A 12,926-nucleotide genomic window follows, 5' to 3' on the forward strand; every position below is an offset into this window, starting at 1 on the left:
TAGCCCCATTTCACATAGTTTGCACTTAACTCCTGTGAAAGAACATGGTTTATTGTACAGAAATATTGTAGTCTGGGAACAACATGATCCAATTATTATAATTGTTCAGGGTTTCAAGATCTAAGGCTTCACGAAGGATCTCCTCTTGATCTTCATAGTGGAAACATTTGGCCAAAATTGGTCATGGGGTAGAGCCCAGAACAGGGTGACATGAAGACACTTTATACACTCTTTCTATAGAGAAAAAGACTGTTAGCTGTTATGGAGGTACAAAACCTTTGAACCATGTGTCTAAACAACTTCATCCTACTCCTCTGTACAGTTGGCCAGGCCCACCACTTTAATATTGCTCCTTCGAGCTCCCCCTTCCCCGCCGTGGGTTCTCTCCTCAAGAAAGCGGACTCGGAGAGATGAATGGGTGGGGGAAGAAGAAAGTTCTTGGGGGGTTCAAATCCATTTACTGATTCAAAGGTCTGTGTACAAGACAGTGAAATGTTGTAAATGTTATAGCATTATCTTTAAAATGCCCAATGAAAAGATGTTTAAAAAAATAAATAAAAGGAGAGCGGATTCGATCAGACAGTGTCTGAAAGGTTTCTCTTGTATGTCTGATGCTTGCGGTTTTAGGTAATTGACCGACATTTCAGCATTTGAGACTGTCCTATAGTTTTCTATGGTTGTCTTTTAGTAATTAAGATCAGTTACAGCGGAGTCAGTTTTACTCTCTAGGGAAGTTCTGTAGTGCTCAATTGCAGCTTGGATGATATCTAGTTTATCAGCTGCAGTGGAAGCTGCTGGTGTGGTGTCTTGAAAAAGAGTGGCCGGAAGCACAGAGCGCCAACACAAAGCAGCTTACAACCAGGTCTTTGTCATTTACTTAAGCTTTCCCATGGTTAAAGTCTACTTCAGATGCCAGCTGTGTTGGATGGTCGTGTATTTTGTGATGATCGACTGTTTCCCAATGCACCTAGACTGTTTGCAAGGCCCCGCAACAAGGTCCTCGGCTTCAACAACCTAGCAGGTGCAACCATGGAACATGTCCATCTGACCTGGTAGGGTACACGATCCCAGTTGGTTGCTACAGTCCACAGATAAGCACTAGGTAGCAAGGCTAACACCAGCGATCTTCACTCCCCACATGATGACACCCACGTAGCAGCACTCGTTCAGGCCAGACCCCGATCTGACGCTTTGCTACCTCACAGAGGTTCTGCTGGATGTTTTCTGTTAGAGGTGGCGAGGTTACCATTGCCGCCAACCAAAAGACCCATGAAACGATAAAAATGTATGTGATGATCTTAAATTAGGATATTTTACAGATTTATGGGCCACTGTAGTGAAGCTAAGAGACTTTGTGGTGGCCATCATAGTCGCCGAGCCACACTCGCTCTCCTATAATAGATAGTCTCTCTAGGGCATCCCTTGCTCTGGGTAGTTTGTGGTACACTTCCATCTTCATTAAACCCCCTTAACACTGGTCAAATGAAAAGCTACAGGCTAATGTTAATCTTATGCTGCTACCTCTCAAAACACCCTCAATGTGTTAGCAAATATTTTTTAATTACTAGCGATTGAAGGAATCAGACCTCATTTGTGTAAAGCATACTAGCATGCAAATATGGTCCACCTCTGTGGATAGAAAGCAAGAAGTGTGTTTGAGAGCCTTTGACCTTCTACTCTTCTTTAATGGTTAGATTACTAATGGACCGTATAATATTACTTTTTCTGTACTAAGGGCCATGATTTGTAATATTGATCACTTAGATTACACTCCATGGTTAACTTCCATGAAATGGATGTGTGGGATAACTTGCAAATCTCTATACATAATCCCTGGCCTTTTGCCTCCTGTTCCGTACCCCCAGCTCAAACCAAATAATCTCCAGTTCAGGTTCCTGTATGAATTTCAATAAAATACATTCTTTTTTTCTTCTTTGTATTTGATTGGCTGGTTAGTAATATTATAGAGCATGGTTCTGCCATAAAGGGTGTACCGGAAGTGACATAAAGTCAGTATGAAATGGGAAAAGTAGCTTCTTTGACAATAATGAGTGAGAAAGCAGGTCAACCAAGATAGGGCACATACCTGCATTTTCTATTCAGTAAAATGTATACGAAAAGAGAGACATTGGTGATTGTCACAGAGTGAACCAGGAGGAATAAGGTGGCAGTGACCATCATATTCCTGAAGTCATCTGCAACTGCAAGCAGATTTGATTTCATTCCATATAAAGGCCTAAAATCTGACAGGAGGTTCATGTGTCTCAATAAAAGTGGTATGTTGAGTATTAACATGTATCTCCATCACTTTGGATGAAAATGGAAATGAGACTGAAATTGCTCAAGACAATGGGTAAGCCCTGTGAATTATGGTAGAATTGTATGAAAAGCGAGATTGAAATGCAATTTCATTTTTTTCTAGAATGTGTGTATGAATGTTCCGCCAACCAGGGTACGTCTTGCGCAGTTGAGGATCTGCATCCTCCCGATCTTAAAGCAACTACTCTTGTTGTAATAAACCCAGAGTTGACATTTTAACGGGATTAGCTACAATCTAACTTTCATGGCTACCTCTCTAGGATGCGTCAAGGCCACCTCCCAATTGATGCTATCCATTTGTACGAGATCCTTCTCCCACATCTTCCTGAGTTTCTGCTGGTTGTTTCGGCATTATTAATAATGGTGCAATATATCATGGAAACAGTCTTGTTAAGGATCTCTTCTACCCTGTCCTTTAGGGAATTACAGTCTGGTACCTCTCTCCATTTTACACTTTCAGCTGTCCGGTATGCCTTAAATGTAAATATTTAAGGGGTGGCAACTCATGTTCACCTTGCAATTTCACAAAGGATTTAAATCTTGTACCCTCCGTAACCTCACATATTTTGGAAATGTCTGTAATGTTCCATTATTTAAAGCCTGTTAATTTCCCAACTTCTTTCAGCATAGCCCCCTTTCATAATGGTGTCCCCGTTATTTTCCCTCGCCAGCCCAAATATTATGTAGCCCTATCCCAAGGAACCCTATCTCAACTATAGTGAGTTATTTGGGTGGTTTCTAGCAATCTATTCCTGCTTTCCTTCCCATACAAAGACATTTAGAGTTGCTCCAATTGTAGAACTGAACCTTTTCTCAGGGCAAATCTCTATTTATTGACTGTATGGAGCTGGGAGGGCCAATAAGACACCCTCACACCCGGAAGTGCAATCTCACTATTGTAAACTGACCTGTGTAGCATCTGCAGGGCAATCTGGAGAGCATTTTATCTATCCTGTCAGAGTAGGAACCTGGAATTGCAAATGGGGTGTTTTGCAGGACATAAGAGAACGTTGGCAGGGTGATCATTTTGAAGATCGAAGCTTTGCCCATCAACTATAATGACCGCTTCTGCTATCTCTTCAGGTTCACTTGAAAGTCTTGCATGACTACTCCCAGGTTTGTTTTGCCAAAAAACATGCTTTTCCTTCGTTATTTCAATAGCCAAATATTTAAATTTGTGGGCTCAGCTAAGTTCTTTCCCTTCCACCCCAATGAGTTCTGGGAATCTTTTATATCAGCTCTTACTCTAACCCAAAAGGTCAGGGGTTCTATACAGAGGGCTAAAAGTGGTGGGGATAGTGGGCATGAATAGCTAGTCCTGAGTCCCAATTCAAATGGCTCAGAGAGCTCCCCATTTTCCCTCACGGTTGCAGTTGGCTTGTTATAAAGCACATTTTTTGAAATACATCTTTTTATTGAAAATCAGTTTAAAAATCACAAAGTAAGTCTGGTCGTGCATTGAGTTATAAAGCAGTGTGACTTATTTACAGATGCTTGGGCCAAACACAAAACTTAGGAGCATCAAAATCATATAAGTTCAGTCTATAGAGTCAAACGCCTTTTTGGCATCCAAGGACCTTAAGGACGATGGTTTCTTTGTAGCCTACGGACGATGGTTTCTTTGTAGCTCTGACTTCATGCAGCCAAGTCTATAATCTTTTACGTTTCTACCAGTTGTCGCACCAGGCATAAAGCCTGTCTGGTCCCTGTGCACTATTGTAGTAATAATTTTCACTTGGAGCATTGCAAGTAACTTGGCTAGGATTTTAACCTCTCTGTTTTAAAATGCAATAGACCTGTATGAATCACAAGCAGTGTTTGGTTTGCTTTTAAAAAAAAATTACTATAATTTTTTAGGGAAGCCAATGGCGTCTTCCAATATGAATTAATTTTAGGCATTCGAAATTTTTGTTCAAAATGTGTCTTCCTCCAATGTGTGTCTGTCTTCTACCCCTAATGCTGGCATATCTAATTCCCCCAGGAACTCAGTTATGGTCTTCTCCAGGGCTACTTGTCTGGTCTTGTGCAGTTCACGGTAGAATTGTGAAGATGCCTGTGCAATACTTCTGTCCTCTTTAATCCTAGTGCCATCTTCTTGTATAATTCCCCCTACCCTTCCAAGCAAAGCTAGTAGGCAAAAAGTCTTATCCTCCACTTCATACAACTTCCTTTGGGTCACATGATGGTATTGTCTGGCTGCATCATGAGCAGTGTGATGATATTTTTCTGTCGGAGTCACTGTCTGTGTCAGGATGTCACATAGTCTGGTTTCATTAGATTAACTCTTCCTTTCTAGTATTTCCTCCTTTTACTTTGCTAGCTGTCTCGTCCTACGTCTTTTATGTTGTGCAAGTAGGTGCTGTGCCTTATCGATGAGGATAGTTATATGTGCTTCCCACAGTGTAACTAATGAAGCTACCTTGTCTACAGTCTCTGTGAAATATAATGTGGAATCGAAGGACGAGGGCAGCTAACTCCAGAGCGCAGGGCTCACGGTTTGATCACCGGTGGCAGCTCAGCAAATCACCATGTGAATCTGGGCAATAGCTCACTTAATTTTCCCTACGGCCCTCAGCGCTTTAAGACCCTTAGGGTTGTGTAGTTTGCGCTTTGCAAATACCGGATTTAGATTTAGATTTTTAGATTTAGGTTTGGAGGCTTCTCACAGTTTCCTTGTCCTGCAACTCCCATGCATCTAGCCTTCATGTCTCCTTCTCATGTAACCCTCCTCTTACCCAGTATAACCTGCAGGACAGAGTAGTCGAAGATGCTTCTTGCCAGATATTCTGCCTCTCCAATCACCATAGTCTCACCCATAGGGATGAATATATAGTCCAAACGGGCAAGGGACAAATGGCCCCTGAGAAAAATGATAACTGCATAGCCAAGGAATGTTTAAGCCTACAAATGTCCAACAGACCCAGTGCATGTACAAGTTGCACTAGATCCATAAGTACCTCTGGGCGCTTTGTGAGATGGTGTCCTGTCTAGCTCTCTCTCCATTATCATATTAAAATGACCACCCATTACGTACGTAGTGGCTTCTACTTCCAAGAGTATAGGACCTTGTCTGTAGTGAACCATTTTTAGCCGTTTAGGTGGTGTATATACACTTACAACCAACAATGTACTTCTACCCCATGTGTCTTGCACTCCCACCTAACATTCGTCTTGATCGGCCCAGGTTTTGATAATGTGAAAATGGTGGGTAGTCTTTCCTCACCAGAATGGCTGTTCCTCTCTAGCCCAATGCGTTTCCCAGTAGTCTGTATTGTCCCCTATTGAGGTGGGTTTCCTGCAATAATACCAAATCTGGGGTCTGTCTGCATACATATTGCAATACTATCCCTCTTTTTATTTTGTTAGTTAAGCCATCAATGTTCCATGCTAAAATCCTATGTTCTGCACTTTTGGGCTTATCTGGGGGTTCTTCTGTTCAGTTCCTGAACATTTTTTGCCTCAGTGTCACATCCAATGTATTTATACCTACCTCTGTGTGGTCTAGTAAGGTATAAACATAAACACTCACACATATGCTAGCTAACTGTAGTACCCTCCACCTCCCCTGCTCCTCGTGTCTACGGGTTCAAAATAGCCCGCCTCCCCAAGTCTCCATCCCATGACCATGTAACCTTGGTGTTTCTTAATACAGTCTCTTCAATTCGTGTCATGCAATTTACTCCTTAGGATATGTTTGTCCGACTTTCCTTCCCGACCCTTCTTTACTGCTGGAAGGTCTGCATCCTTTTTGCCTTAGCTGCTCATTTTGGACTTCAAGATGACCGGGCTAGAAGGAGGATCGTGTACTGAAGGCTCATTGCCCTCGTATTTCATTTCTCTTCAACAAAGGAGCATCTCTTTTGCTGCAGCAGCCTAGTGTTGTGAAGGAAAAATATAACATTCTCACTCTTGAAAACAACTTCTTCACAGTCGCTGGCCATTGTAATTATTTTGTCACTGTTCCAGTAATTAAAAAACCTGTCAGTGATTGGCCCATGGGGATGGTCTTTGCAAGTGTGCCCGAGGGGCCTTCTCTATAATATAGCATTAGGGACTGGCTCTCAGGTTTCACTAGGACGCACAGCCAGTATTTCAGGTGTTGCTCTGGATTGTTTCCTTCTCATACCTCTGGCATCTCCACAGTGCAGAGATTATTGCACCGGGCTTGTCCTTCTGCGTCTTAAATTCAGTCTTCAAGGGAGTTGGTAGTCCTTGTGACACTTTGCAGTAAAACTTGTGTCTGTGCAGAGGTGTCTTCTGTGTTCGATCTCCCTGACTTTAACAATAGCATTTCGTAAATCTTTCCGCTATAGATTCAAGTCTACACCCACTTCTTCTATTTGGGTCTCCAGCACAGAGTGTGTGCCTTGGATGCTTGGAAGATCAAGGCGGCCTTTGGTGTTGTGTCTGAAACAATCTCATCTCGTGCTGTCCCGCATCCATTAGCCAGCAGATGATGCTGCCTGAGGCACTGACGATGGGAATTTATTCAGTCTGCCTTGGAAACCTCAAAAAATGTAATCACCCACTCTGCTTTGGCAAGTCAGATTTTATCAGGGCAAGCTATTTTTAGAGCTTACTGACCTGTTCTGGCGAGAGAGCTCCTGCTGGTAAAGAACCGGTGTTATGTTCATTCAGAAAGTGAATGAGAATTAATGATGCCTTTTAATCTTCTTTGTATTTTGTCACGTTTGCTGTGAGCTCAAAGTCAGAGGTCACGTGTCCGCTTATGTCCTTTTACAAATTGCTGCTCATTTTTTCCTGACTATGAGTTTACATTGTAAAGAGTGAGAAATTAAAGGATATAGGATAGTCAGTCTTTTCGTAAGACACAACATTTAAATAGCTTGTAAATTAACTGTACATATTTCAGAATATATCAGCAGTTAGGAAAGCACCATGATTGGCTGGCTCCTTGCGTACGAGAGCCTTCTTGAAGCACATCGCTGCCTCAGACCCTGCACAAATGTATGCGGCCCAGTCTCAACTTCACGGCTATTCAGGAGGCCAGGCACTTTTTGGATTGGAGGAGTGGCATCACGGGCCCCAGGAGTCTCTTGCTCACCAGTCTTGTTGCCTCTTGCAGCACAGACTCCAGCCCCCTAGACTTGGCCGTGTACCGCTGCATTCAGTTCTGTATGGGCTCTGTCACAGCTGCCAACATTTGGATCGCTGAATGGCTTCACCTCATGTCAACCCCAGGCCAGACCCTATCCTCTGAGTTTCCACCCAAACTGAAGAAACATCGCCTGGACCAAGCTCCACTGTTGGGTAGTCAGCAATTTCAGTTATAGGGGCAGAATATTGCATTGTTGGATTAAGGGTCTGGGACCGGCACTTTACATGAACGTGTCCGCCAAGTTGCTCGGCTAGCCACTCTACAACTGATAGGGAGACTTAAGTAGAAAAGTAGATGGAGCATAGCAAAGATTTTTTTAGAGATTGAATACAAGTTGGAAGAGGAGAAGATATGAACTAAAGATCTTACTTTCCTTATAGGGTAGAGTATCTTCTAAGGGTCCAATCCACTTCACTTTTCTGGCCATTCTACTTTTTTTTATTTGATCCTATAGCAAACATCAGGGTATAGAGGATGCTTTTTGACTTTCAGATAGAAAAAGTTTTGGATCCATTCTGAAAAAGTAGCTTGATTTGCCATGTGTGCCCTCATTTTGGAGACCAGGATTCTCAGCCCTGTAAATCTGACTAGATTTTCAGTCTCCCATTCTGTTTTGATGTGCTCCTCTTTTCTCTTCATCACTACATCTAATTTAGTTTCTACTTTCAGTCTCCTATATTCCCTCTGCTCTTTCTTGTCTAAGTTTCCTTTGAAATGAGAAGTGGACTTTTCAAACCTACCCAGTACTTCGAACACAGGGACACTTGCAAGTGATGAATGCTTTGACAAGTTTCGATCAGCTAGGGCATTACTTTATTTTCATGCTCCTCGGGGAGAAAAATGCCAGACTTTCTATTCCATTGGTATTTTTTCGAGGTTAGTGATGTTTTATGGAGCTCTTTACTTATTGTCAGTGTCTCATAGATCTGTTTAATTTCAGTTAGTGACATAATGGGCAACATGCTGCTCACACACATGCAAGTACATCCCTTTCCCGATTAAGTATTCCAGGTAATTTGATAGAGCTGTTGATGGTAATGCATGGTTAACTCTGAAGTAGCTTTAATTTACTTATTCAAATATGGCTGATATACAGTGTTGTTTTATCATCATTTTTTAGCTCACTTTTTCTCAATCACATTTCAATTTAATTTTCCACCAAGAGCATCTAATGATGTGGAGACTATCAGGGTACTGACAATGATACGAACAGTTCTGTAATTCTCTTCCCTCTTTGAGTGGCTACAAATGTTCAATTTTTCTTTGAAGTGATACTCCATTTTGTTGGCTACACTTGTTGGGCCACTTGTATTTCTTCACTATAAATCACAAACAATACATTTACGTTTCCTAATAATTGAATGATGATTTTTTACTTAAGGTAATCAATAGACTTTTTGGGCGTATAGTGATATATTGGTTTAAGGTCTTCAGATGGTCTTGTCCATTTCATGTTACTCTGTAATCCCTTCAAGTTCCTGCTGGTCAAATGGTATGGTAGGCAGCTGGATTTGTTTGGTTGGTCAGCGCTCACTATGACCAAATCTGCCTATGACCTGACATGTTTTATTGTGTTTGACAATTATTAAAATTGTACTGGGACCATAGTGAGATAATAACTAATCGGAAGTGAATACCATTTAGGAGGTAGAAGTCTAAATATTCAAGCAATGCCAGTTATGCAATATTAACTATTCCAAATTGAAATTCCTACTTATTGGTATATGGTGGTTCTGTGAAAGCAGTATATTGTGATAAAGTCCATGTCAATCTGTCTTCATTTCGTGCCTTAGGTGAACACAGTTCCAAAGTATTTGCACACATAGGAGAAGGAGATTTCACTGTCCGAATCCAAACAGATGGCGAGGAGTACAACATAGAGGTAAGCTTGTGTTTTATTTAGGCTTATCTCCTGGTTAATACAACATTTATTTCTTAGTTGTTCCTTAATGTCATTAGACTGAATTTACACTCTAATACCAATGGTATTATTATTTGTACAATCTTGATATATAGTTTGGTTCAGATTAATACTTGAAACATATCGAAGGTAGCAGTTTTTGTTGACCTCAAATCATGCGTCAAATCGTATCTGATGATTAGAGAACTTCACCGAGGTGGTTAAGATTTGTTTCTGAAAAGTCATGATGGAACACAGTGATTGTGAACATAATGGAAATCTGAAATCACAGGAGTGTGGACTGCTGGGGGTACCTAAAAAGATCCATTGTGTGTTCACTTGTTGGTATTGATGATGGGCAGATATGCGGGATGTAAAGTGGTGATACTTCCTTGCGTTGTGAATTCCTTTAAGGTTTTATCACTCTCCTTGGAAGTCGATAAATTTCACCACTGGCTGTCCAAGTTGCTGAAGGTGTGATGAACATACCAAACTTTAAGTATTATACACTATTCTGTTAAGTGGATTAAAGTTGGGGTCCCAGTGTGGCAAAGCTACTGTTCACCACAGTGACACCTTGCTGGACAGGCAGTTTTCTCCAGAATGACCACTCAGTCCATTCTGCAGCTGGTTTACACTGTGCAATTAATTTACCACTGAAAGTATAAATCAATCCATGGGTAAGAATGTGGAATTCCTGTAGCCTAACGCCCAGGACATATTGTTTGGGGCAAGGGCAACAGGTTTTCCTGTGTATTTTGTCTTTGGGACAAGTATGCCCAACCCCCTGCAGCACAAACCCTTTGGCTGCCAGTTTGCAGTACCACATTATGGATCAGGGAAGGGCACTGTCTGCAGTTAAGGTAATATTTTTGTCCATATGTTAATGCTGTTCAAATTTGTATTTATTGTTCATTAATTGAGAGCCTTTATTATTAGGGTGAGCGCCCTACGTAAATGTTGTAAGCTCTGACTGCACTACTGACAGTGGTTCCAGTATAAAAAAGTGTACACACGTTTTCAAAATTTAGCAATATGTAGCTATGTATAATGCTCCCAGAATGCTCTCTGATTTGATTCAGATATTTGCAGAAGTTTGAACGCAAGATTGATGATTCTTTGCTTTCAAAATAAAATGTTAATAAAAAATTAAAGCAGGAACAAAAACATTTTGCTGAACAACTGTAAACTTTCAGGTACCATTTCTTTGCAGCATCATTTAGTAACATGTGTTGATGCATGCTAATATTTCCCAGAAATATGTATAATGGTAAATCAGTGTAAACAGTTTCAATAAGCTTATGTGAAACAAAATTAAACAAGCATTGTCAAAGCCAGTAGGTCTGAAATTAGTGATCAGCTTTTTAATTTTGTCAATGTGTGAATTGTTTTGGCATGGTTTTTGTAAGTCTCAAAAGTGCACCCATGGTGTATGTCCTTGCATTAAGTGCAGCAAGACGGCTTTTGTGAATTCCCAAGAATTTACAGAAGTAGGACGAGAAATAGTACTCCTAGAAAATATTTGTGAACTGCATTGTAGCATGAGCAAATATGCATGTGTAGATTTGCTCATGCGAAACTATGAGTGTTTTCAAGTTCACTTTCCCTCTAACCGCTTTTTTCCCAACTCTGGAAGTAGGTTTACGTCTGCCATTGTCAGGAGTAAATTTCCAATATTTCTCAGTATGGGAAAAGATTAGAGAAGAATTGTTGAAAACCCTTAAAACATGCAAGTTAGTAGGTTTGCACAGACTCAAAATGAAATTCGAACAATGGAAGTATTGCTTACCACTACCTTCAGCCCCAGTATGTAGATCTGCGGAAATGTGGCAACATAAGAGGATTGCAAGTATTCAAACTATACTCATACTATGGTATGAGCCCTGGCATAATCAGAGAGGCTATATCAGAGCTCTTATATAATGAGATTGCATCCATAATTTGTCACCGCACTACATGACACCAAAGGGACAAGTGGATTTTGTTACAGGACAAGTAGATTTATGAAGCAACCTGTCCCATGGACAAGTAGATATTTTATTAAATTCTACAGCCCTACTAACATAGGACTTTGCATTAGCACACTGCCTGCCCCAGAATCGCAATTGAGAAAAAAATGCCAGGATTGAAATATTCAGACTTTCCTAATTTGTGTCTTGGTTGCAAATTTGGAAACATCTTCACTTTTATAAAAAATAAATACAAAATTAGGCAATTGTAGAACAGTGTTTTATATTTAAATATAGCGACTGTAAATCTTAATATTTTTGCACACCTATATTTTACATTGCCTTCGCATGTTCACTTTTGTTACCCCATAAAATGTGAATAATTTGTTTAGATAGAATAGCGTAACCTACTGAAAAGTTGTTTGCTTTAGGCAGATTTTCAAATTCTGTGGCTTTTTTCCTGTAATACATTTCTTGATGATGAGATTTTTCTGTCCGTTGATATTTGCATGCTATTTTTATTCTATGAAGCAATAGCACAAGCTCCATCATTTTAATATTATTAATTCTCCCAATAGTAGATATTTTTTTCAAGACTTTTTATTTCATTTTTTTTCCAGTGTGTGAACAGTACGTTTATGCCAGTAACCTTGCACAGCAACCCAGTATTCATGTCAGTTCCTTCCGGGGTGCAGCCCCTCTGTAGTCTCAAATCATAGCAGGGCACAAATTTCTGCTTTCAGTTTTTTAAATAAAGAGATGAAGTATGGAGTATTTTGGAGGAAGTATAGTAATTTGTATAGTGCTATATATTTTTTTTATTTTTCAAATTCTGTTTATTGAATATATAACAGACGACAAAAATCAAACAAGCTGAGGACCCATGTACCTGTGAGAAGAACAACAGATTACGGTCATTATCCACATTACATATTATGACATTGTGAGTGGAGCATACATGGTAGAATCAATCCCATCTAATACATCCCCGGATCAGTCTCTTAGAGCTATGTTAGGGTAGAAAAGGACAGATTGTATTATCACCCCTATCACAAATTATCTTGAGAAGATTTACAACTTAGAAATAACCAAACAAAAAACTCATTCCTACCGCAGACAGTGGAAGAAAGTCACAGAGGAGAACTTTCAAGCTGTTTTTCAGAGGCCAAAAATGTTGACATCAGATAATAAAAGCCCTGTTCAAATATAATTCGGCAGTCTCCACAGCCATTGACTATATTACACCTCTGAAAAATGTACCTAGTCCTCCTAATAGACCACAGGCAGTTTGGTTCTCTAGCCAACTGCGAGCTCGAAAACAACTCTGCAGGAAGCTGGAGAGATTGTGGCGCTTTTCCCATAATGATACTGACAAGGCTCAATTTCAGTCCGCCCTATCTAGCTACCATAAAAACATAAAAGCATCACGTAAATCGTATATTACCTCTCAGCTAGCCATGGCCGGCAACTTCTCCAAAACTCTATAACAAATTCTTCAATCTTTTGTTAACCCCAAAGCCTGTGATAGTATAGAGGCCCCCACTCAATTACTATGTAATGAAACTGCTCTCTATCTTGCTCAAAAGATAGAGCTCATTTATGAAAAAATTATTGGTGCAGGAGATATGTCAGAGACCCA

General features: G+C 40.4%; 1 protein-coding gene across 1 annotated transcript in view; it reads left to right on the forward strand.

Moving 5' to 3' along the window:
* The window catches only part of ADAM17 (ADAM metallopeptidase domain 17), a 578,388-nt gene that overhangs the window by 133,889 nt on the left and 431,573 nt on the right, over positions 1-12,926 (forward strand). Inside the window, exon 4 of the mRNA XM_078647824.1 lies at positions 9,232-9,320. Coding sequence (XP_078503950.1) covers positions 9,232-9,320 — 89 coding nt within the window. The remainder of the gene's footprint in view (positions 1-9,231; positions 9,321-12,926) is intronic.

This window comes from Lissotriton helveticus, chromosome 6 (genome assembly GCF_964261635.1).
Source record: "Lissotriton helveticus chromosome 6, aLisHel1.1, whole genome shotgun sequence".
In the NCBI taxonomy this organism is placed as follows: domain Eukaryota; kingdom Metazoa; phylum Chordata; class Amphibia; order Caudata; family Salamandridae; genus Lissotriton; species Lissotriton helveticus.